The sequence below is a fragment of the Phyllobates terribilis genome, unplaced genomic scaffold, assembly GCF_046119375.1.
Source record: "Phyllobates terribilis strain yellow unplaced genomic scaffold, ASM4611937v1 Scaffold_5__5_contigs__length_657084704, whole genome shotgun sequence".
NCBI classification, from domain to species: Eukaryota; Metazoa; Chordata; class Amphibia; order Anura; family Dendrobatidae; genus Phyllobates; species Phyllobates terribilis.
The window spans coordinates 356,281,208-356,309,160 of record NW_027362765.1 but is presented as its reverse complement, the minus strand read 5'-3'; the positions used below and the strand labels follow the sequence as shown (position 1 = coordinate 356,309,160).

The 27,953-nt window shown below is 38.0% G+C and overlaps 1 protein-coding gene across 2 annotated transcripts in view; it reads right to left on the bottom strand.

Moving 5' to 3' along the window:
* The window catches only part of NRAP (nebulin related anchoring protein), a 200,481-nt gene that overhangs the window by 9,615 nt on the left and 162,913 nt on the right, over window positions 1-27,953 (bottom strand). For both annotated transcript variants that reach the window (XM_073684672.1, XM_073684673.1), the window contains 2 exons: window positions 21,759-21,863; window positions 2,942-3,040 (listed from right to left, as the gene is read on the bottom strand). In XM_073684672.1, coding sequence (XP_073540773.1) covers window positions 2,942-3,040; window positions 21,759-21,863 — 204 coding nt within the window. The remainder of the gene's footprint in view (window positions 1-2,941; window positions 3,041-21,758; window positions 21,864-27,953) is intronic.

The window sequence follows — 27,953 nt, the reverse complement described above, 5'->3', positions numbered from 1 at the left end:
TCAGTATCTAGTGACCGCACGTCGCCTCAATCATCAGTATCTAGTGACCGCACGTCGCCTCAACCATCAGTATCTAGTGACCGCACGTCGCCTCAATCATCAGTATCTAGTGACCGCAAGTCACCTCCATCATCAGTATCTGGTGACCGCACGTCGCCTCAATCATCAGTATCTAGTGACCGCACGTCGCCTCAATCATCAGTATCTAGTGACCGCACGCCACCTCCATCATCAGTATCTAGTGACCGCACGTCGCCTCCATCATCAGTATCTAGTGACCGCACGTCGCCTCAATCATCAGTATCTAGTGACCGCACGTCGCCTCAATCATCAGTATCTAGTGACCGCACGTCACCTCCATCATCAGTATCTAGTGACCGCACGTCGCCTCAATCATCAGTATCTAGTGACCGCACGTCGCCTCCATCATCAGTATCTAGTGACCGCACGTCGCCTCAATCATCAGTATCTAGTGACCGCACGTCGCCTCCATCATCAGTATCTAGTGACCGCACGTCGCCTCAATCATCAGTATCTAGTGACCGCACGTCGCCTCAATCATCAGTATCTAGTGACCGCACGTCACCTCCATCATCAGTATCTAGTGACCGCACGTCGCCTCAATCATCAGTATCTAGTGACCGCACGTCGCCTCCATCATCAGTATCTAGTGACCGCACGTCGCCTCAATCATCAGTATCTAGTGACCGCACGTCGCCTCAATCATCAGTATCTAGTGACCGCACGTCGCCTCAATCATCAGTATCTAGTGACCGCACGTCGCCTCAATCATCAGTATCTAGTGACCGCAAGTCACCTCCATCATCAGTATCTGGTGACCGCACGTCGCCTCAATCATCAGTATCTAGTGACCGCACGTCGCCTCAATCATCAGTATCTAGTGACCGCACGCCACCTCCATCATCAGTATCTAGTGACCGCACGTCGCCTCCATCATCAGTATCTAGTGACCGCACGTCGCCTCAATCATCAGTATCTAGTGACCGCACGTCGCCTCAATCATCAGTATCTAGTGACCGCACGTCACCTCCATCATCAGTATCTAGTGACCGCACGTCGCCTCAATCATCAGTATCTAGTGACCGCACGTCGCCTCCATCATCAGTATCTAGTGACCGCACGTCGCCTCAATCATCAGTATCTAGTGACCGCACGTCGCCTCCATCATCAGTATCTAGTGACCGCACGTCGCCTCAATCATCAGTATCTAGTGACCGCACGTCGCCTCAATCATCAGTATCTAGTGACCGCACGTCACCTCCATCATCAGTATCTAGTGACCGCACGTCGCCTCAATCATCAGTATCTAGTGACCGCACGTCGCCTCCATCATCAGTATCTAGTGACCGCACGTCGCCTCAATCATCAGTATCTAGTGACCGCACGTCGCCTCCATCATCAGTATCTAGTGACCGCACGCCACCTCCATCATCAGTATCTAGTGACCGCACGTCGCCTCAATCATCAGTATCTAGTGACCGCACGTCGCCTCAATCATCAGTATCTAGTGACCGCACGTCGCCTCAATCATCAGTATCTAGTGACCGCACGTCACCTCCATCATCAGTATCTAGTGACCGCACGTTGCCTCAATCATCAGTATCTAGTGACCGCACGTCGCCTCCATCATCAGTATCTAGTGACCGCACGTCGCCTCCATCACTTCTTCTCTCACTTGTACACACGTTATGGAAGATCTCGGTAGGAGCTTGTTCCAAACATCTTGGAACAACCTCCTCCATAACCTGCTCAGAGGCTGTGAACTGCAGTAACCTTACCGACGTCACTGCTCGTCAGACCCGGCAGTGGCTGCAGCTCAAGTCTATGGAGCAGCGTTCTCTGAACGGGGCTCCATAGACTGGATGAAGAAGACGGGGATCGTTGTGGGACCTCCATATGGACTTCAGCGGACCACTGTGGATTATTTTTTTGGGGTAGTAAATGGGTAAAAGAGGGAATTTGTTGGGGAGTGCTTTTTGCAAATAAAGGAATTTTCTGTGTGTGTTTCATTCTGTTGACTACGGGGTTAGTAATGGGGGTGTCCGACAGACTTCTCTCCATTAATAACCCCTAGGCTTGATGTCAACAGACATTACACAGCTGACATCAACCCCAAAAATATTACCCCGATTGCCACCAAACCAGGGTAAGGGATCACCAGAATTGGTGCAACTAATGGATGCGCCATTTCTGGGGCTTCTGATGGCTGGTCTTATTAGGTTTGGAAGGGACCAATATCCATGGACCTTCCCACCATATTATTATCAGCTTGCAACTGTCTGCTTAGCCTTTGCTGGTTATTAAAAATAGTCATAGTCAAGGGTTCTCTCTTTTCAATAACCAGTAAAGGCTAAGCAGACAGCTGTGAGCTGATATTAATAGACTGGGAAGCTCGATAGTTATTGGCAGCTTCCCAGCCTATTAAGACCAGCTCACAGCTGTTTGCTTTACCTTTGCTGGTTATTAAAAATAAGAGACACCCAACGTCATTTTTTTTATTTATTTATTTACTAGCTAAATACATGTACAGTAAACTACACAAGCAAAGCACAGAGTATATATCTCACTGACCTCTTTCTATCTATATATCTATGCTACCAATTCTATTCTGACGGTTTGAGCTGTGAATTTACTGTACTTTCGTGTTTCCTTTGAGACGTGTGCATTAATATCGGACGGCATACGCATGGTCCATGTGACGTGCGATTTTTTTTCTTGCACCCATTGACCTACATTCGCGAGTCGGGTCCGATATACACGGCCACTCGCCGCATGCTGAGATTTTTTTCTTATACAGGTTCACAGAACAACACAGAATCATTGAATAACATTGGTCAGAGTGAAATGCGATGTTTTATCAGAGTGCCCCCCTTCGATTTATACGCAGATGAGAAGAAGCCCCCAAGACAGAAACCCTTACCTCACTGCACTGCTGATAACTGTTCTTGGCGTGTAGGAGACTAGGAGAATCCGTAACTACAGTAAAAGACATCGATCCGGGATTCTGACGATATTTGCTCTGTGAGGAAACAATATAAGATATTATAGTAGTTATATTCGTGTACATAGGAGCAGTATTATAGTAGTTATATTCTTGTACATAGGGGCAGTATTATAGTAGTTATATTCTTGTACATAGGGAGCAGTATTATAGTAGTTATATTCTTGTACATAGGAGCAGTATTATAGTAGTTATATTCTTGTACATAGGAGGCAGTATTATAGTAGTTATATTCTTGTACATAGGAGGCAGTATTATAGTAGTTATATTCGTGTACATAGGGGGCAGTATTATAGTAGTTATATTCTTGAACATAGGAGCAGTATTATAGTAGTTATATTCTTGTACATAGGGGGCACTATTATAGTAGTTATATTCTTGTACATAGGGGGCACTATTATAGTAGTTATATTCTTGTACATAGGAGGCAGTATTATAGTAGTCATATTCTTGTACATAGGGGGCAGTATTATGGTAGTTATATTCTTGTACATAGGAGCAGTATTATAGTAGTTATATTCTGGTAGATAAGAGCAGTATTATAGTAGTTATATTCTTGTACATAGGGTGCAATATTTAAGTAGTTATATTCTTGTACATAGGGGGCAGTATTATAGTAGTTATATTCTTGTACATAGGAGCAGTATTATAGTAGTTATATTCTGGTAGATAAGAGCAGTATTATAGTAGTTATATTCTTGTACATAGGGGGCAGTATTATAGTAGTTATATTCTTGTACATAGGGGCAGTATTATAGTAGTTATATTCTTGTACATAGGAGCAGTATTATAGTAGTTATATTCTTGTACATAGGAGCAGTATTATAGTAGTTATATTCTTGTACATAGGAGCAGTATTATAGTAGTTATATTCTTGTACATAGGGGCCAGTATTATAGTAGTTATATTCTTGTACATAGGGGCAGTATTATAGTAGTTATATTCTTGTACATAGGAGCAGTATTATAGTAGTTATATTCTTGTACATAGGAGCAGTATTATAGTAGTTATATTCTTGCACATAGGAGCAGTATTATAGTAGTTATATTCTTGTACATAGGGGCAGTATTATAGTAGTTATATTCTTGTACATAGGGGGCAGTATTATAGTAGTTATATTCTTGTACATAGGAGCAGTATTATAGTAGTTATATTCTGGTAGATAGGAGCAGTATTATAGTAGTTATATTCTTGTACATAGGAGCAGTATTATAGTAGTTATATTCTTGTACATAGGGTGCAGTATTATAGTAGTTATATTCTTGTACATAGGGGGCAGTATTATAGTAGTTATATTCTTGTACATAGGAGCAGTATTATAGTAGTTATATTCTGGTAGATAGGGGGCAGTATTATAGTAGTTATATTCTTGTACATAGGAGCAGTATTATAGTAGTTATATTCTGGTAGATAGGAGCAGTATTATAGTAGTTATATTCTTGTACATAGGAGCAGTATTATAGTAGTTATATTCTTGTACATAGGGTGCAGTATTATAGTAGTTATATTCTTGTACATAGGGGGCAGTATTATAGTAGTTATATTCTTGTACATAGGGTGCAGTATTATAGTAGTTATATTCTTGTACATAGGAGCAGTATAATAGTAGTTATATTCTAGTAGATAGGAGCAGTATTATAGTAGTTATATTCTTGTACATAGGGTGCAGTATTATAGTAGTTATATTCTTGTACATAGGGTGCAGTATTATAGTAGTTATAATCTTGTACATAGGGGGCAGTATTATAGTAGTTATATTCTTGTACATAGGAGCAGTATTATAGTAGTTATATTCTTGTATATAGGAGCAGTATTATAGTAGTTATATTCTGGTAGATAGGAGCAGTATTATAGTAGTTATATTTTTGTACATAGGGGGCAGTATTATAGTAGTTATATTCTTGTACATAGGAGCAGTATTATAGTAGTTATATTCTTGTATATAGGAGCAGTATTATAGTAGTTATATTCTTGTATATAGGAGCAGTATTCTAGTAGTTATATTCTTGTACATAGGGGGCAGTATTATAGTAGTTATATTCTTGTACATAGGGGGCAGTATTATAGTAGTTATATTCTTGTACATAGAGGCAGTATTATAGTAGTTATATTCTTGTACATAGGGGCAGTATTATAGTAGTTATATTCTTGTACATAGGGGCAGTATTATAGTAGTTATATTCCTGTACATAGGAGCAGTATTATAGTAGTTATATTCTTGTACATAGGGGGCAGTATTATAGTAGTTATATTCTTGTACATAGAGGCAGTATTATAGTAGTTATATTCTTGTACATAGGGGCAGTATTATAATAGTTATATTCTTGTACATAGGGGGCAGTATTATAGTAGTTATATTCTTGTACATAGAGGCAGTATTATAGTAGTTATATTCTTGTACATAGGGGCAGTATTATAGTAGTTATATTCTTGTACATAGGGGCAGTATTATAGTAGTTATATTCTTGTACATAGGAGCAGTATTATAGTAATTATATTCTTGTACATAGGAGCAGTATTATAGTAGTTACAGTGCCTACAAGTAGTATTCAACCCCCTGCAGATTTAGCTGGTTTGATAAGATGCAAATAAGTTAGAGCCTTCAAACTGCAAACGAGAGTAGGTTTTATGAACAGAAGCATAAATCTTACAAACCAAAAAGTTATGTTGCTCAGTTGAATTTTATTAAATTTTAAACATAAAAGTGTGGGTCAATTATTATACAACCCCTATGTTTAATATTTTGTGGAATAACCCTTGTTTGCAATTACAGGTAATAATCGTCTTTTATAAGACCTGATCAGGCCGGCACAGGTCTGTGGACTTATCTTGGCCCACTCCTCCATGCAGATCTTCTCCAAGTTATCTAGGTTCTTTTGGTGTCTCATGTGGACTTTATTCTTGAGCTCCTTCCACAAGTTTTCAATTGGGTTAAGGTCAGGAGACTGACTAGGCCACTCCAACACCTTGACTTTTTCCCTCTTGAACCAGGCCTTGGTTTTCTTGGCTGTGTGCTTTGGGTCGTTGTCTTGTTGGAAGATGAAATTACGACCCATCTTAAGATCCTTGATGGAGGAGCGGAGGTTCTTGGCCAAAATCTCCAGGTAGGCCGTGCTATCCATCTTCCCATGGATGCGGACCAGATGGCCAGGCCCCTTGGCTGAGAAACAGCCCCACAGCATGATGCTGCCACCACCATGCTTGACTGTAGGGATGGTATTCTTGGGGTCGTATGCAGTGCCATCCAGTCTCCAAACGTCACGTGTGTGGTTGGCACCAAAGATCTCGATCTTGGTCTCATCAGACCATAGAACCTTGAACCAGTCTGTCTCAGAGTCCTCCAAGTGATCATGAGCAAACTGTAGACGAGCCTTGACATGACGCTTTGAAAGTAAAGGTACCTTACGGGCTCGTCTGGAACGGAGACCAATGCGGTGGAGTACGTTACTTATGGTATTGACTGAAACCAATGTCCCCACTGCCATGAGATCTTCCCGGAGCTCCTTCCTTGTTGTCCTTGGGTTAGCCTTGACTCTTCGGACAAGCCTGGCCTCGGCACGGGAGGACACTTTCAAAGGCTGTCCTGGCCGTGGAAGGCTAACAGTAGTTCCAATAAGCCTTCCACTTACGGATGATGCTCCCAACAGTGGAGACAGGTAGGCCCAACTCCTTGGAAAGGGTTTTGTACCCCTTGCCAGCCTTGTGACCCTCCACGATCTTGTCTCTGATGGCCTTGGAATGCTCCTTTGTCTTTCCCATGTTGACCATGTCTGAGTGCTGTTCACAAGTTTGGGGAGGGTCTTAAATAGTCAGAAAAGGCTGGCAAAAGAGATCTTTAATCCACACATGTGAAGCTCATTATTCTTGGTGCCTGAACTACTTCTTAATACTTTAGGGGGACCAAACAGAATTCTTGTGGTTTGAGGGGTTGAATAATAAATGACACTCTGAATTAACTTTTAACGTTTTAAATAAAAAAAAAAAAAAAATTTGCTGCAGTGCATTTCCCACTTCCAGGCTGATCTACAGTACAAATGTCACAATGCCAAGTTAATTCCGCATGTGTCAACCAGCTAAATCTGCAGGGGGTTGAATACTACTTGTAGGCACTGTATATTCTTGTACATAGGGGCAGTATTATAGTAGTTATATTCTTCTACATAGGGGCAGTATTATAGTAGTTATATTCTTGTACATAGGGGCAGTATTATAGTAGTTATATTCTTGTACATAGGGGGCAGTATTATAGTAGTTATATTCTCGTATATAGGAGCAGTATTATAGTAGTTATATTCTCGTATATAGGAGCAGTATTATAGTAGTTATATTCTTGTACATAGGGAGCAGTATTATAGTAGTCATATTCTTGTACATAGGAGCAGTATTATAGTAGTTATATTCTTGTACATAGGGTGCAGTATTATAGTAGTTATATTCTTGTACATAGGAGCAGTATTATAGTAGTTATATTCTGGTAGATAGGAGCAGTATTATAGTAGTTATATTCTTGTACATAGGAGCAGTATTATAGTAGTTATATTCTTGTACATAGGGTGCAATATTATAGTAGTTATATTCTTGTACATAGGAGCAGTATAATAGTAGTTATATTCTAGTAGATAGGAGCAGTATTATAGTAGTTATATTCTTGTACATAGGGTGCAGCATTATAGTAGTTATATTCTTGTACATAGGGTGCAGTATTATAGTAGTTATAATCTTGTACATAGGGGGCAGTATTATAGTAGTTATATTCTTGTACATAGGAGCAGTATTATAGTAGTTATATTCTTGTATATAGGAGCAGTATTATAGTAGTTATATTCTTGTACATAGGGGGGCAGTATTATAGTAGTTATATTCTTGTACATAGGGGGCAGTATTATAGTAGTTATATTCTGGTAGATAGGAGCAGTATTATAGTAGTTATATTCTTGTACATAGGGGGCAGTATTATAGTAGTTATATTCTTGTACATAGGAGCAGTATTATAGTAGTTATATTCTTGTACATAGGAGCAGTATTATAGTGGTTATATTCTTGTACATAGGGGGCAGTATTATAGTAGTTATATTCTCGTATATAGGAGCAGTATTATAGTAGTTATATTCTCGTATATAGGAGCAGTATTATAGTAGTTATATTCTGGTAGATAGGAGCAGTATTATAGTAGTTATATTCTTGTACATAGGGAGCAGTATTATAGTAGTTATATTCTTGTACATAGGAGCAGTATTATAGTAGACATATTCTTGTACATAGGAGCAGTATTATAGTAGTTATATTCTTGTACATAGGAGCAGTATTATAGTAGATATATTCTTGTACATAGGAGCAGTATTATAGTAGTTATATTCTTGTACATAGGGGCAGTATTATAGTAGTTATATTCTTGTACATAGGAGCAGTATTATAGTAGTTATATTCTTGAACATAGGGGCAGTATTATAGTAGTTATATTCTTGTACATAGGGGCAGTATTATAGTAGTTATATTATTGTACATAGGAGCAGTATTATAGTAATTATATTCTTGTACATAGGGGGCAGTATTATAGTAGTTATATTCTCGTATATAGGAGCAGTATTATAGTAGTTATATTCTGGTAGATAGGAGCAGTATTATAGTAGTTATATTCTTGTACATAGGGTGCAGTATTATAGTAGTTATATTCTTGTACATAGGAGCAGTATTATAGTAGTTATATTCTGGTAGATAGGAGCAGTATTATAGTAGTTATATTCTTGTACATAGGAGCAGTATTATAGTAGTTATATTCTTGTACATAGGGTGCAGTATTATAGTAGTTGTATATAGGAGCAGTATTATAGTAGTTATATTCTTGTATATAGGAGCAGTATTATAGTAGTTATATTCTTGTGCATAGGAGCAGTATTATAGTAGTTATATTCTTGTACATAGGGACAGTATTATAGTAGTTATATTCTTGTATATAGGAGCAGTGTTATAGTAGTTATATTCTTGTATATAGGAGCAGTGTTATAGTAGTTATATTCTCGTATATAGGGACAGTATTATAGTAGTATTATAGTAGTTATATTCTTGTATATAGGAGCAGTGTTATAGTAGTTATATTCCTGTACATAGGGGCAGTATTATAGTAGTTATATTCCTGTACATAGGAGCAGTATTATAGTAGTTATATTCCTGTACATAGGATCAGTATTATAGTGGTTATATTCTTGTACATAGGAGCAGTATTATAGTAGTTATATTCCTGTACATAGGGGCAGTATTATAGTAGTTATATTCTTGTATATAGGAGCAGTATTATAGTAGTTATATTCTCGTATATAGGAGCAGTATTATAGTAGTTATATTCTGGTAGATAGGAGCAGTATTATAGTAGTTATATTCTTGTACATAGGGTGCAGTATTATAGTAGTTATATTCTTGTACATAGGAGCAGTATTATAGTAGTTATATTCTGGTAGATAGGAGCAGTATTATAGTAGTTATATTCTTGTACATAGGAGCAGTATTATAGTAGTTATATTCTTATACATAGGGTGCAGTATTATAGTAGTTATATTCTTGTACATAGGGGGCAGTATTATAGTAGTTATATTCTTGTACATAGGGTCCAGTATTTTAGTAGTTATATTCTTGTACATAGGAGCAGTATAATAGTAGTTATATTCTAGTAGATAGGAGCAGTATTATAGTAGTTATATTCTTGTACATAGGGTGCAGTATTATAGTAGTTATATTCTTGTACATAGGGTGCAGTATTATAGTAGTTATAATCTTGTACATAGGGTGCAGTATTATAGTAGTTATAATCTTGTACATAGGTGGCAATATTATAGTAGTTATATTCTTGTACATAGGGGGCAGTATTATAGTAGTTATATTCTTGTACATAGGGTGCAGTATTATAGTAGTTATAATCTTGTACATAGGGGGCAATATTATAGTAGTTATATTCTTGTACATAGGGTGCAGTATTATAGTAGTTATATTCTTGTACATAGGGTGCAGTATTATAGTAGTTATATTCTTGTATATAGGAGCAGTATTATAGTAGTTATATTCCTGTACATAGGAGCAGTATTATAGTAGATATATTCCTGTACATAGGAGCAGTATTATAGTGGTTATATTCTTGTACATAGGAGCAGTATTATAGTAGTTATATTCCTGTACATAGGAGCAGTATTATAGTAGTTATATTCTTGTATATAGGAGCAGTATTATAGTAGTTATATTCTCGTATATAGGAGCCGTATTATAGTAGTTATATTCTGGTAGATAGGAGCAGTATTATAGTAGTTATATTCTTGTACATAGGGTGCAGTATTATAGTAGTTATATTCTTGTACATAGGAGCAGTATTATAGTAGTTATATTCTGGTAGATAGGAGCAGTATTATAGTAGTTATATTCTTGTACATAGGAGCAGTATTATAGTAGTTATATTCTTGTACATAGGGTGCAGTATTATAGTAGTTATATTCTTGTACATAGGGGGCAGTATTATAGTAGTTATATTCTTGTACATAGGGTCCAGTATTTTAGTAGTTATATTCTTGTACATAGGAGCAGTATAATAGTAGTTATATTCTAGTAGATAGGAGCAGTATTATAGTAGTTATATTCTTGTACATAGGGTGCAGTATTATAGTAGTTATATTCTTGTACATAGGGTGCAGTATTATAGTAGTTATAATCTTGTACATAGGGGGCAGTATTATAGTAGTTATATTCTTGTACATAGGAGCAGTATTATAGTAGTTATATTCTTGTATATAGGAGCAGTATTATAGTAGTTATATTCTGGTAGATAGGAGCAGTATTATAGTAGTTATATTCTTGTACATAGGGGGCAGTATTATAGTAGTTATATTCTTGTACATAGGAGCAGTATTATAGTAGTTATATTCTTGTATATAGGAGCAGTATTATAGTAGTTATATTCTTGTATATAGGAGCAGTATTATAGTAGTTATATTCTTGTGCATAGGAGCAGTATTATAGTAGTTACATTCTTGTACATAGGGACAGTATTATAGTAGTTATATTCTTGTACATAGGAGCAGTATTATAGTAGTTATATTCCTGTACATAGGGGGCAATATTACAGTAGTTATATTCTTGTGCATAGGAGCAGTATTATACTAATTATATTCTTGTACATAGGAGCAGTATTATAGTAGTTATATTCTTGTACATAGGAGCAGTATTATAGTAGTTATATTCTTGTACATAGGAGCAGTATTATAGTAGTTATATTCTTGTACATAGGGGCAGTATTATAGTAGTTATATTCCTGTACATAGGAGCAGTATTATAGTAGTTATATTCTGGTAGATAGGAGCAGTATTATAGTAGTTATATTCCTGTACATAGGGGCAGTATTATAGTAGTTATATTCTTGTACATAGGAGCAGTATTATAGTAGTTATATTCTTGTACATAGGGGCAGTATTATAGTAGTTATATTCTTGTACATAGGAGCAGTATTATAGTAGTTATATTCTTGTACATAGGGGGCAGTATTATAGTAGTTATATTCTTGTACATAGAGGCAGTATTATAGTAGTTATATTCTTGTACATAGGAGCAGTATTATAGTAGTTATATTCTTGTACATAGGAGTAGTATTATAGTAGTTATATTCTTGTATATAGGAGCAGTATTATAGTAGTTATATTCTTGTACTTAGGGGCAGTATTATAGTAGTTATATTCTTGTACATAGGAGCAGTATTATAGTAGTTATTTTCTTGTACATAGAGGCAGTATTATAGCAGTTATATTCTTGTACATAGGGGGCAGTATTATAGTAGTTATATTCTTGTACATAGGGGGCAGTATTATAGTAGTTATATTCTTGTACATAGAGGCAGTATTATAGTAGTTATATTCTTGTACATAGGGGCAGTATTATAGTAGTTATATTCTTGTACATAGGGGCAGTATTATAGTAGTTATATTCCTGTACATAGGAGCAGTATTATAGTAGTTATATTCTTGTACATAGGAGCAGTATTATAGTAGTTATATTCTTGTACATAGGAGCAGTATTATAGTAGTTATATTCTTGTACATAGGGGGCAGTATTATAGTAGTTATATTCTTGTACATAGGAGCAGTATTATAGTAGTTATATTCTTGTACATAGGAGCAGTATTATAGTAGTTATATTATTGTACATAGGGGGCAGTATTATAGTAGTTATATTCTTGTACATAGGAGCAGTATTATAGTAGTTATATTCTTGTACATAGGAGCAGTATTATAGTAGTTATATCATTGTACATAGGGGGCAGTATTATAGTAGTTATATTCTTGTACATAGGAGCAGTATTATAGTAGTTATATTCTTGTACATAGGAGCAGTATTATAGTAGTTATATTCTTGTACATAGAGGCAGTATTATAGTAGTTATATTCTTGTACATAGGAGCAGTATTATAGTAGTTATATTATTGTACATAGGGGGCAGTATTATAGTAGTTATATTCTTGTACATAGGAGCAGTATTATAGTAGTTATATTCTTGTACATAGGAGCAGTATTATAGTAGTTATATCATTGTACATAGGGGGCAGTATTATAGTAGTTATATTCTTGTACATAGGAGCAGTATTATAGTAGTTATATTCTTGTACATAGGAGCAGTATTATAGTAGTTATATTCTTGTACATAGAGGCAGTATTATAGTAGTTATATTCTTGTACATAGGAGCAGTATTATAGTAATTATATTCTTGTACATAGGGGGCAGTATTATAGTAGTTATATTCTTGTACATAGGAGCAGTATTATAATAGTTATATTCTTGTACATAGGAGCAGTATTATAGTAGTTATATTCTTGTATATAGGGGGCAGTATTATAGTAGTTACAGTGCCTACAAGTAGTATTCAACCCCCTGCAGATTTAGCTGGTTTGATAAGATGCAAATAAGTTAGAGCCTTCAAACTGCAAACGAGAGTAGGTTTTATGAACAGAAGCATAAATCTTACAAACCAAAAAGTTATGTTGCTCAGTTGAATTTTATTAAATTTTAAACATAAAAGTGTGGGTCAATTATTATACAACCCCTATGTTTAATATTTTGTGGAATAACCCTTGTTTGCAATTACAGCTAATAATCGTCTTTTATAAGACCTGATCAGGACGGCACAGGTCTGTGGAGTTATCTTGGCCCACTCCTCCATGCAGATCTTCTCCAAGTTATCTAGGTTCTTTGGGTGTCTCATGTGGACTTTATTCTTGAGCTCCTTCCACAAGTTTTCAATTGGGTTAAGGTCAGGAGACTGACTAGGCCACTCCAACGCCTTGACTTTTTCCCTCTTGAACCAGGCCTTGGTTTTCTTGGCTGTGTGCTTTGGGTCGTTGTCTTGTTGGAAGATGAAATTACGACCCATCTTAAGATCCTTGATGGAGGAGCGGAGGTTCTTGGCCAAAATCTCCAGGTAGGCCGTGCTATCCATCTTCCCATGGATGAAGACCAGATGGCCAGGCCCCTTGGCTGAGAAACAGCCCCACAGCATGATGCTGCCACCACCATGCTTGACTGTAGGGATGGTATTCTTGGGGTCGTATGCAGTGCCATCCAGTCTCCAAACGTCACGTGTGTGGTTGGCACCAAAGATCTCGATCTTGGTCTCATCAGACCATAGAACCTTGAACCAGTCTGTCTCAGAGTCCTCCAAGTGATCATGAGCAAACTGTAGACGAGCCTTGACATGACGCTTTGAAAGTAAAGGTACCTTACAGGCTCGTCTGGAACGGAGACCATTGCGGTGGAGTACGTTACTTATGGTATTGACTGAAACCAATGTCCCCACTGCCATGAGATCTTCCCGGAGCTCCTTCCTTGTTGTCCTTGGGTTAGCCTTGACTCTTCGGACAAGCCTGGCCTCGGCACGGGAGGACACTTTCAAAGGCTGTCCTGGCCGTGGAAGGCTAACAGTAGTTCCATAAGCCTTCCACTTACGGATGATGCTCCCAACAGTGGAGACAGGTAGGCCCAACTCCTTGGAAAGGGTTTTGTACCCCTTGCCAGCCTTGTGACCCTCCACGATCTTGTCTCTGATGGCCTTGGAATGCTCCTTTGTCTTTCCCATGTTGACCATGTCTGAGTGCTGCTCACAAGTTTGGGGAGGGTCTTAAATAGTCAGAAAAGGCTGGCAAAAGAGATCTTTAATCCACACATGTGAAGCTCATTATTCTTGGTGCCTGAACTACTTCTTAATACTTTAGGGGGACCAAACAGAATTCTTGTGGTTTGAGGGGTTGAATAATAAATGACACTCTGAATTAACTTTTAACGTTTTAAATAAAAAAAAAAAAAAATTTGCTGCAGTGCATTTCCCACTTCCAGGCTGATCTACAGTACAAATGTCACAATGCCAAGTTAATTCCGCATGTGTCAACCAGCTAAATCTGCAGGGGGTTGAATACTACTTGTAGGCACTGTATATTCTTGTACATAGGGGCAGTATTATAGTAGTTATATTCTTGTACATAGGGGCAGTATTATAGTAGTTATATTCTTGTACATAGGGGACAGTATTATAGTAGTTATATTCTTGTACATAGGAGCAGTATTATAGTAGTTATATTCTCGTATATAGGAGCAGTATTATAGTAGTTATATTCTCGTATATAGGAGCAGTATTATAGTAGTTATATTCTGGTAGATAGGAGCAGTATTATAGTAGTTATATTCTTGAACATAGGGTGCAGTATTATAGTAGTTATATTCTTGTACATAGGAGCAGTATTATAGTAGTTATATTCTGGTAGATAGGAGCAGTATTATAGTAGTTATTTTCTTGTACATAGGGTGCAGTATTATAGTAGTTATATTCTTGTACATAGGGTGCAGTATTATAGTAGTTATATTCTTGTACATAGGAGCAGTATTATAGTAGTTATATTCTTGTATATAGGAGCAGTATTATAGTAGTTATATTCTGGTAGATAGGAGCAGTATTATAGTAGTTATATTCTTGTACATAGGAGCAGTATTATAGTAGTTATATTCTTGTATATAGGGGCAGTATTATAGTAGTTATATTCTTGTGCATAGGAGCAGTATTATAGTAGTTATATTCTTGTACATAGGGACAGTATTATAGTAGTTATATTCTTGTACATAGGAGCAGTATTATAGTAGTTATATTCCTGTACACAGGGGGCAATATTACAGTAGTTATATTCTTGTGCATAGGAGCAGTATTATATTAATTATATTCTTGTACATAGGAGCAGTATTATAGTAGTTATATTCTTGTACATAGGAGCAGTATTATAGTAGTTATATTCTTGTACATAGGAGCAGTATTATAGTAGTTATATTCTTGTACATAGGGGCAGTATTATAGTAGTTATATTCCTGTACATAGGAGCAGTATTATAGTAGTTATATTCTGGTAGATAGGAGCAGTATTATAGTAGTTATATTCCTGTACATAGGGGCAGTATTATAGTAGTTATATTCTTGTACATAGGAGCAGTATTATAGTAGCTATATTCTTGTACATAGGGGCAGTATTATAGTAGTTATATTCTTGTACATAGGAGCAGTATTATAGTAGTTATATTCTTGTACATAGAGGCAGTATTATAGTAGTTATATTCTTGTACATAGGAGCAGTATTATAGTAGTTATATTCTTGTACATAGGAGTAGTATTATAGTAGTTATATTCTTGTATATAGGAGCAGTATTATAGTAGTTATATTCTTGTACTTAGGAGCAGTATTATAGTAGTTATATTCTTGTACATAGGAGCAGTATTATAGTAGTTATATTCTCGTACATAGGAGCAGTATTATAGTAGTTATTTTCTTGTACATAGAGGCAGTATTATAGCAGTTATATTCTTGTACATAGGGGGCAGTATTATAGTAGTTATATTCTTGTACATAGGGGGCAGTATTATAGTAGTTATATTCTTGTACATAGAGGCAGTATTATAGTAGTTATATTCTTGTACATAGGGGCAGTATTATAGTAGTTATATTCTTGTACATAGGGGCAGTATTATAGTAGTTATATTCCTGTACATAGGAGCAGTATTATAGTAGTTATATTCTTGTACATAGGGGCAGTATTATAGTAGTTATATTCTTGTACATAGGGGGCAGTATTATAGTAGTTATATTCTTGTACATAGAGGCAGTATTATAGTAGTTATATTCTTGTACATAGGGGCAGTATTATAGTAGTTATATTCTTGTACATAGGGGCAGTATTATAGTAGTTATATTCTTGTACATAGGAGCAGTATTATAGTAATTATATTCTTGTACATAGGGGGCAGTATTATAGTAGTTATATTCTTGTACATAGGAGCAGTATTATAATAGTTATATTCTTGTACATAGGAGCAGTATTATAGTAGTTATATTCTTGTATATAGGGGGCAGTATTATAGTAGTTACAGTGCCTACAAGTAGTATTCAACCCCCTGCAGATTTAGCTGGTTTGATAAGATGCAAATAAGTTAGAGCCTTCAAACTGCAAACGAGAGTAGGTTTTATGAACAGAAGCATAAATCTTACAAACCAAAAAGTTATGTTGCTCAGTTGAATTTTATTAAATTTTAAACATAAAAGTGTGGGTCAATTATTATACAACCCCTATGTTTAATATTTTGTGGAATAACCCTTGTTTGCAATTACAGCTAATAATCGTCTTTTATAAGACCTGATCAGGCCGGCACAGGTCTGTGGAGTTATCGTGGCCCACTCCTCCATGCAGATCTTCTCCAAGTTATCTAGGTTCTTTGGGTGTCTCATGTGGACTTTATTCTTGAGCTCCTTCCACAAGTTTTCAATTGGGTTAAGGTCAGGAGACTGACTAGGCCACTCCAACACCTTGACTTTTTCCCTCTTGAACCAGGCCTTGGTTTTCTTGGCTGTGTGCTTTGGGTCGTTGTCTTGTTGGAAGATGAAATTACGACCCATCTTAAGATCCTTGATGGAGGAGCGGAGGTTCTTGGCCAAAATCTCCAGGTAGGCCGTGCTATCCATCTTCCCATGGATGCGGACCAGATGGCCAGGCCCCTTGGCTGAGAAACAGCCCCACAGCATGATGCTGCCACCACCATGCTTGACTGTAGGGATGGTATTCTTGGGGTCGTATGCAGTGCCATCCAGTCTCCAAACGTCACGTGTGTGGTTGGCACCAAAGATCTCGATCTTGGTCTCATCAGACCATAGAACCTTGAACCAGTCTGTCTCAGAGTCCTCCAAGTGATCATGAGCAAACTGTAGACGAGCCTTGACATGACGCTTTGAAAGTAAAGGTACCTTACGGGCTCGTCTGGAACGGAGACCATTGCGGTGGAGTACGTTACTTATGGTATTGACTGAAACCAATGTCCCCACTGCCATGAGATCTTCCCGGAGCTCCTTCCTTGTTGTCCTTGGGTTAGCCTTGACTCTTCGGACAAGCCTGGCTTCGGCACGGGAGGACACTTTCAAAGGCTGTCCTGGCCGTGGAAGGCTAACAGTAGTTCCATAAGCCTTCCACTTACGGATGATGCTCCCAACAGTGGAGACAGGTAGGCCCAACTCCTTGGAAAGGGTTTTGTACCCCTTGCCAGCCTTGTGACCCTCCACGATCTTGTCTCTGATGGCCTTGGAATGCTCCTTTGTCTTTCCCATGTTGACCATGTCTGAGTGCTGTTCACAAGTTTGGGGAGGGTCTTAAATAGTCAGAAAAGGCTGGCAAAAGAGATCTTTAATCCACACATGTGAAGCTCATTATTCTTGGTGCCTGAACTACTTCTTAATACTTTAGGGGGACCAAACAGAATTCTTGTGGTTTGAGGGGTTGAATAATAAATGACACTCTGAATTAACTTTTAACGTTTTAAATAAAAAATAAAAAAAATTTGCTGCAGTGCATTTCCCACTTCCAGGCTGATCTACAGTACAAATGTCACAATGCCAAGTTAATTCCGCATGTGTCAACCAGCTAAATCTGCAGGGGGTTGAATACTACTTGTAGGCACTGTATATTCTTGTACATAGGGGCAGTATTATAGTAGTTATATTCTTGTACATAGGGGCAGTATTATAGTAGTTATATTCTTGTGCATAGGGGACAGTATTATAGTAGTTATATTCTTGTACATAGGGGGCAGTATTATAGTAGTTATATTCTCGTATATAGGAGCAGTATTATAGTAGTTATATTCTCGTATATAGGAGCAGTATTATAGTAGTTATATTCTGGTAGATAGGAGCAGTATTATAGTAGTTATATTCTCGTATATAGGAGCAGTATTATAGTAGTTATACTCTTGTACATAGGAGCAGTATTATAGTAGTTATATTCTGGTAGATAGGAGCAGTATTATAGTAGTTATATTCTTGTACATAGGGTGCAGTATTATAGTAGTTATATTCTTGTACATAGGAGCAGTATTATAGTAGTTATATTCTGGTAGATAGGAGCAGTATTATAGTAGTTATATTCTTGTACATAGGAGCAGTATTATAGTAGTTATATTCTTGTACATAGGCGGCAGTATTATAGTAGTTATATTCTTGTACATAGGGTGCAATATTATAGTAGTTATATTCTTGTACATAGGAGCAGTATAATAGTAGTTATATTCTAGTAGATAGGAGCAGTATTATAGTAGTTATATTCTTGTACATAGGGTGCAGCATTATAGTAGTTATATTCTTGTACATAGGGTGCAGTATTATAGTAGTTATAATCTTGTACATAGGGGGCAGTATTATAGTAGTTATATTCTTGTACATAGGAGCAGTATTATAGTAGTTATATTCTTGTATATAGGAGCAGTATTATAGTAGTTATATTCTTGTACATAGGGGGCAGTATTATAGTAGTTATATTCTTGTACATAGGGGGCAGTATTATAGTAGTTATATTCTGGTAGATAGGAGCAGTATTATAGTAGTTATATTCTTGTACATAGGGGGCAGTATTATAGTAGTTATATTCTTGTACATAGGAGCAGTATTATAGCAGTTATATTCTTGTACATAGGGGCAGTATTATAGTAGTTATATTCTTGTACATAGGGGCAGTATTATAGTAGTTATATTCTTTGCCGCTGGTGGGATGGCTTGTATACTTTTTTTGATCAAAAATAGTTCACTAAGTACCCTATATTTATTATGCAACTTTGCTTTACATTTATATATAATGATGGTAGGGTATGAGATATATTTTTGTCTTTTGTAGGTTTTGTTTCTTTTTTGCTAGTGTGAACATGCTCCTATTTCTTGCATGTCTACCATCTTAGACCTCAGTTCACATTGCCTGGTTTTTTGTCTTGTTTGCATTCTGTGCAATTTAAGGGTGTGGCATCCCCTTTGTTGAGCTGACTGGTATATATGTAGCTTACCACGGGCCTGGGTGGTCTGGAGTTGGGACCCGGTCCTATTTGTCTACCCTTTTATATGCATTACTTCAACTTTGATATACAGTAAGGTTTTTAATATAGGCAGTATAGGTACCGTCCCAATTTAGGGTCACCTTGCCGCTGGTGGGACGGCTTGTATACTTTTTTTGATCAAAAATAGTTCACTAAGTACCCTATATTTATTATGCAACTTTGCTTTACATTTATATATAATGATGGTAGGGTATGAGATATATTTTTGTCTTTTGTAGGTTTTGTTTCTTTTTTGCTAGTGTGAACATGCTCCTATTTCTTGCATGTCTACCATCTTAGACCTCAGTTCACATTGCCTGTTTTTTTGTCTTGTTTGCATTCTGTGCAATTTAAGGGTGTGGCATCCCCTTTGTTGAGCTGACTGGTATATATGTAGCTTACCACGGGCCTGGGTGGTCTGGAGTTGGAACCCGGTCCTATTTGTCTACCCTTTTATATGCATTACTTCAACTTTGATATACAGTAAGGTTTTTAATATAGGCAGTATAGGTACCGTCCCAATTTAGGGTCACCTTGCCGCTGGTGGGACGGCTTGTATACTTTTTTTGATCAAAAATAGTTCACTAAGTACCCTATATTTATTATGCAACTTTGCTTTACATTTATATATAATGATGGTAGGGTATGAGATATATTTTTGTCTTTTGTAGGTTTAGTTATATTCTTGTACATAGGAACAGTATTATAGTAGTTATATTCTTGTACATAGGGGGCAGTATTATAGTAGTTATATTCTTGTACATAGGAACAGTATTATAGTAGTTATATTCTTGTACATAGGGGGCAGTATTATAGTAGTTATATTCTTGTACATAGGAGCAGTATTATAGCAGTTATATTCTTGTACATAGGGGCAGTATTATAGTAGTTATATTCTTGTACATAGGGGGCAATATTATAGTAGTTATATTCTTGTACATAGGGGCAGTATTATAGTAGTTATATTCTTGTACATAGGAGCAGTATTATAGTAGTTATATTCTTGTACATAGGAGCAGTATTATAGTAGTTATATTCTTGTACATAGGGGCAGTATTATAGTAGTTATATTCTTGTACATAGGGGGCAGTATTATAGTAGTTATATTCTTGTACATAGGGGCAGTATTATAGTAGTTATATTCTTGTAAATAGGGGGCAGTATTATAGTAGTTATATTCTTGTACATAGGAGCAGTATTATAGTAGTTATATTCTTGTACATAGGGGGCAGTCTTATAGTAGTTATATTCTTGTACATAGGAGCAGTATTATAGTGGTTATATTCTTGTAAATAGGGGCAGTATTATAGTAGTTATATTTTTGTACATAGGGAGCAGTATTATAGTAGTTATATTCTTGTACATAGGGGGCAGTATTATAGTAGTTATATTCTTGTACATAGGGGGCAGTATTATAGTAGTTATATTCTTGAACATAGGAGCAGTATTATAGTGGTTATATTCTTGTACATAGGAGCAGTATTATAGTAGTTATATTTTTGTACATAGGAGCAGTATTATAGTAGTTATATTCTTGTACATAGGGGCAGTATTATAGTGGTTATATTCTTGTACATAGGAGCAGTATTATAGTAGTTATATTCTTGTACATAGGGGGCAGTATTATAGTAGTTATATTCTTGAACATAGGAGCAGTATTATAGTGGTTATATTCTTGTACATAGGAGCAGTATTATAGTAGTTATATTCTTGAACATAGGAGCAGTATTATAGTAGTTATATTTTTGTACATAGGGGGCAGTATTATAGTAGTTATATTCTTGTACATAGGGGCAGTATTATAGTGGTTATATTCTTGTACATAGGAGCAGTATTATAGTAGTTATATTCTTGAACATAGGAGCAGTATTATAGTAGTTATATTTTTGTATATAGGGGGCAGTATTATAGTAGTTATATTCTTGTACATAGGGGCAGTATTATAGTGGTTATATTCTTGTACATAGGAGCAGTATTATAGTAGTTATATTCTTGTACATAGGGGGCAGTATTATAGTAGTTATATTCTTGAACATAGGAGCAGTATTATAGTGGTTATATTCTTGTACATAGGGAGCAGTATTATAGTAGTTATATTCTTGTACATAGGGGCAGTATTATAGTAGTTATATTCTTGTACATAGGGGGCAGTATTATAGTAGTTATATTCTTGAACATAGGGGCAGTATTATAGTATATAGTGTATATATATGAGCCACCTTTGTTCTCGCTAGAATGGTAAATCTCCTTCTCCCCATTCTCTTGGCAGTTCTCATACATATCCTCATAGGGGGCGACACTGAGCTCAGGATAAAACCGTCTTTGGATCTCTTACCTCACTGATCAGCTCTCCGGCTTTCTTCACACTTTGTATATGTGGAGATCCTGCCGTCGCCCATCCCACACCTCTTAGGAAGTTTAGATCTGATTTGTATCGTGACTGTGGGGAGGGAAGAGGCGGATAATTAGGATTCTTGTAGGTTCCCTGAGGAGAAGCATCAGATACAATGTTTCCCAGTAAACGAGAGAAGCCATTTAATAATAGAGCCGGGTCGGTCGCGGGGGGGGGGGGGATTTATATTGTATCATTATTATCAGCAGGTTCAGATAAGTTTATTTAACTCTGATAATTTGTGATGAATGTGAATAAGAAGCTCGTTAACCTGAACCAGCTCGGTCCCATCAGGGGGTCACAGACCAGGCGCAGTTTGGGGTTTTCTGCTCCTTGTATATTGTGCAGATTTATTAGCTGCTTTGCAATCACTTGTCCTAACCGGTGACCACCCTGAGGTGCACAGACCTTCCCGTGGCCACCAGCTGTCGTACGGTAGACTGCCTCTGTATGTCAAACAGACCTGAATTAAAGGGGTATTCAAGCTGATAATCTTTAAAGATTAAGATAACTTTTCAGAGATGTTTGATGTGATAGGTTCTCATTATCATGGGGGACTTGAATGCTAGAGTGGGCTACAGCAAACATGGAGCCGTTATTGGAAACTTTGCACTTGGTGAACGAAACGAGGCTGGAGGAAGATTCATTGACTTTTGTACAACAAATCGACCGTCCATCATGAACACCTTCTTCCAAAATCACAAACGAAGACTCTACACATGGACATCACCGCATATAAAAATCAGGTTGACTACATTACAGTGAAGGAAATAATTATTTGATCCCTTGCGGTTTTTGTAAGTTTGCCCAATGACAAAGACATGAACAGTCTATAACTTTAAGGTTAGGTTAACTTTAACATTGAGAGATGGAATATCCAAAAAGAAACAAGAAAATCACATTGTGTACATTTTTTTGCATTTTGCAGTGAGAAATAAGTATTTGATTCTTCTGGCAAACAACACTTAATACTTGGTGGTAAAACCCTTGTTGGCAAGCACAGCAGTCAGACGTTGTTTGTAGTTGATGATGAGGGTTGCGCACATGTCAGGAGGAGTTTTGGTCCACTCATCTCTAAATCATTCAGATTTTGAGGCTGTCGCTTGGCCACTCGGAGCTTCAACTCCCTCCATAAGTTTTCTATGGGATTAAGGTCTGGAGACTGTCTAGGCCACTTCATGACCTTACTGTGCTTCTTTTTGAGACACTCCTTTGTTGCCTTGGCTGTATGTTTTGGGTCATTGTCTTGCTGGAAGATCCAGCCACCATTTTTAATGTCCTGGAAGAGGGAAGGAGGTTGTCACTCAGGATTTTAAGGTACATGGCTCCATCCATTCTCCCATTGATGCGGTGAAGTAGTCCTGTACCCATAGCAGAGAAACACCCCCAAAACATAATGTTTCCACCTCCATGCTTGACAGTGGGGATGGTGTTCTTTTGGTTATAGGCAGCATTCCTCTTCCTCCAAACACGGCGAGTTGAGTTAATGCCAAAGAGCTAAATTTTAGTCTCATCTGACCACAGCACCTTCTCCTAATAACTCACAGAATCATCCAGGTGTTCATTGGCACACTTCAGAGGGACCTGCACATGTGCCTTCTTGAGCAGGGGGACCTTGCGGGCACTGCAGGATGTTAAACCTTTAAGGTGTAATGTGTTACCAATGGTTTTCTTGGTGACTGTGGTCCCAGCTGCCTGTAGATCATTAACAAATTCCCCCCGTGTAGTTTATGGCTGATCTCTCACCTTCCTCGTGATCAAGGATACCCCACGAGGTGCGATTTTGTATGGTGCCCCAGATCGATGTTGATTGACAGTTATTTTGTATTTCTTCCATTTTCTTACTATTGCACCAACAGTTGTCTCCTTTTCACTCAGCGTCTTACTTATGGTTTTGTACCCCATTCCAGCTTTGTGCAGGTCTATGATCTTGTCCCTGACATCCTTAGAAAGCTCTTTGGTCTTGCCCATGTTGTAGAGGTTAGAGTCTGACTGATTAATTGTGTCTGTGGACAGGAGTCTTTTATACAGGTGACTATGTAAGAAAGCTGTCTTTAATGCAGGTAACGAGTGGATTATGAGCATCTAACTGATCTGTAGTGGTTTGTAGGGGATCAAATACTTATTTCTCACTGCAAAATGCAAATAAATTTATTGTTAGAACCCTCCTGTTTGTTTTTTCTATCTTGTGTTTTGCGGTCACGTGACCATCTGCCTTTATATTCCAGCTCCGCCCTTCTGGCTGTGCTGGACTTCAGTGTTTGACTGTTTCTCTAGCCTGGTGCTTCGGTGCCTTTCTCTGTCAAGTTCGCTTGGTCCTCTGGGACCTTTTGTACATTTTTGTCAGTTTGTCTTTTTGTGTTCTGCAACAACTTCTGTTAGGAGGTGTCCCATTTTTGTCCCAGTCCTTAGTTCTTTTAGGGACCCCTCCCTTAATTCTATAGGTCTTCGTTCAGACTAGCCGAGGACTAAGGCGGGTCTGTTCACAAGGAACAGGCAGCCCGTTACATCGTAGGGATTCAGCTTAGTCTTACTGTAGGGACAGCTTTCCCCTTTCTTTCCTTAGTACTTGTTGCAGATCATAACATTTATCTAATTTATACAATGTGATTTTCTTCAATTTTTTGGGGGATATTCTATCTCTCAATGTTAAAATTAACCTACCCTTAAAATTATGCACTGTTCATGTCTTTGTCAGTGGGCAAACTTACAAAAACAGCAAGGCATCAAATAATTATTTCCTTCACTGTATGTGTTCACCAAAGATGGAGGTCGTCCATCATTACCGTAAAAACAAGGCCAGGAGCCGACTGTGGAACTGATCATGAACTTGTAACGGCAACGATGAGAGTCAAGCTGGGCAAACAGACGAGACAACAGGTCATTTCCAACCCCGATTTTACCAACATGCCTGAAGTTTTTTGGAACAGTCTGCACAACAGATTTATATCACTGGACACGGATGAAAGAAAGTCTGAGGAATTATGGACTCATATAAATACTATCATTAATGAAGAAGCCAGAAAGACAATAAAAAAGAGGCCGAAGAGACCCCCGCAGCAATGGTTAACAGAAGAGACCCTAAAGATCATTAACAAAAGACGAATGGAAAAAGGTGACAAGCAGGACGCAGACAACATCAGTAGAAGACTAAAGAGAGTCATTCCAGCAGACAAAGAACTTTGTTACCAAGAGATATGAACAGAGACAGAAAGAGAACATCTGAAGGGCAAGACCATGAAGGCATACCTAAAGATCAAAGAGACACGGCGAAAGTGTCACCAAGAGTGGGAATGTTGGAACAAACTAACTATGCCAGAACAGATCAAGGAAAGATGGAAAGAAAGAATACACGGAGCTCCTCTACAAGAACAACTCAGTGATATGGGAAGAAACTGAGACTGGAAATGATAGAGAGCTGAACATCCTGATAGACGAAGTCATTGCTGCGATGAAGCTTCTGTCAAACAACAAAGTGCCTGGATGAGACAATATTCCAATAGAGCTAATAAAGTCTCCTGAAGCCGCAGTTGATGTCTTCACACACCTGTCTCAACAGATATGGACGAATGGTAAATGGTCCAAGGACTGGACAAGATCAGTGTGTATTCCTATTCTGGAGAAACGAGATGCTACAGACTGTGGAAACTATCGGACTATTGCGCTCATACCTCATGCCAGCAAAATACTACTGAAGATCCTACAATGACTGACGGTTACAGCCTTACTTTGAGAAAGATCTGCCAGAGGAACAAGCAGGATTCAGAAAAGGCCGAGGAACAAGAGATGCGATTGCTAACATTAGATGGATAATGGAAAAGGCCAAAGAATACAACAAGGAGATCAATTTTTGCTTCATTCACTACAGTGAAGCCTTCGACTGTGTCGATCACCAGAAACGTTGGAACACCATAAAGGATGTGGGTGTCCCGAGCCATCTGATCAGTCTCATTAGGAACCTTTGCATCGACCAAGAAGCAACAGTCTGAACAGAGCACGGTGACACGGCATGGTTCACAGCGGAGCAAGGCATCAGACAAGGCTAACGTCCTGCCACCATTTCTCTTCAATTAACATCCAGAAACTATTGTCAGGAAGGATGGACTTGCCGAAAAAAAAGAAGGAATCAAAATTGCTGAAAGAATCATCAACAATCTAAAATGCGCAGAAGATACAACACTGATAGCAACAAGCGGAAATGGAATGAAGGACTGGAAAGAAAGATCGAACATGGGACTGCTACTCAACGACAGCCAGGTACGGCCGGGACACATCTGAGATAGACGGCGACAAATTAGAAGTTGTAAAGGGCTTCAGCCTACTCGGATCAATGATCACTCAAGATGCAGCGACAACACCGGAAGTTAATGTGAGAATAGCTGTGGGCAATAACAATGAAGTCACGGGACAAGGTCATCAAATCGAGGAACATTTCACTGGCGATGAAGACACGGCTTGTACATAGTCTGTAGTAACATATGGATGCGAAACCTGGACGATAAAGAAACAAGACAGAAGAAGAATCAACGCCTTCAAAATGTGGTGCTGGAGAAGGATGTTATCAACACCGTGGATGGCAAGAAGAACAAACAAAACAATTTTGGAACTCATCAAGACAGACATGTCACTGGAAGCAAAGATCACCAAGCTACGACTTGTGGACACATCGTACGGAGAGAGCGATCACTGGAGAAGGACATCATGGTCGGAAGAAGAGAAGGAACAAGGCGAAGGGGAAGACCAGCAGCCCGATGGCTTGATACCATCAAGATAAGAAGACCCTGGTGGACCTATCTAGGCTTGCACAAGATCGATATTCCTCTAGATCGAGTTCATCCATCAAGTTGCCCTGGCTCGAGATCGCACTGAAGGATGATAAATAAATAATAAAAATTCAGAGCCGATTAGTTTTGGATCCAAGTCCTGAAAACTTTACCGATCACTCAAAAGTTCTCGAAGAAGTGCGCAGCCTATGGCTTTCCATTCTATCTGTACTCTGCTGTTTGTGTGCTTCAGTTTCTCTAGGTACAGTTTTGGAGTTTTTTTTTTTTTTTTTTATATATATAGCAGGTCGACTTAAAAAAAACTGCCCAAAGAAATTTTCCAAAAAGAACTTAAACGACTCTTCTTAATCATTTGCCATCCACATATTTGATCTTTTGCTTCAAGTTTTGAAAAACAATTAGTGAAAAAAAAATGAAAGTGCAGGTCATTTCTAGGATGGAAAACGATCCAAAGTGTAGACAGTGTCTCATCAAAAGGATGCAGAAAAGAAAACTCTTCAAAAGCTGCATCAGGAAATGAGAATCTCCAAAAACTTCCCAAAGAAGGACGGATTCGTGAAACGGCTTCATCTAGACAACGCCAGGTGCACATACTGATAGCCTAAGACGTCTATTGAGCGATCAGAGGGGTCTTTAGACCCAAACCCTCACTGATGTGCTCAGAATTAAAGGGGCTAAAACCAATAATGGCAGAAGTTGTCAGCTGAAATACCCCAGATCCTCTGGGTGTAAACAGGAAAAAAGCAGATTTGCTTCTCCAAATTCGGGTAAAGCCGGGTGCGACCCCTGGTGGGTGATGGCCACATTGGTTATCATCAAACTTCCCCCCCCAAAAAATGGGGAAAATGTCGTCCAGCAACGCGAGGGTTACAACTTAACAAAGTGGAGGATAAAGACAGAAAATAAAAAATAAAATCCTGCAGTTTTCTTGGAGATGTGAAGCATGTGATATCCATTTTCTAGGGAAAATCTTCTCAATCCAGGATGATTAGAGGTTTAACGAGCGGCTTTGATCAGCATTAATTATTGAGCGGCGTCTTATTCATTTTCCTCGCACATCAAACCGTCAGGAGGAGCTGTTTGCATTTGTTCACACGACGCGTCAGTAAATAATGGATCATGTCTGATACCAGGGACCTCGAGTGGATGAAGTGTTTCCAGCCATCAGCGATTCTCTGTGTTGTATTATTATCAGCGCCCTTAATTAATGATGGGAAATGCTAATCACTCCCCGAGTGCGAGATACAAAGTGTCAGAGCGTCACAATCACATCCACCGATCCGCGAAGAAACCGAAGCGCAACACCGGCAAAATAACCAAACGCAACAGCGAAGCGTCTACCTACACCGGGCGA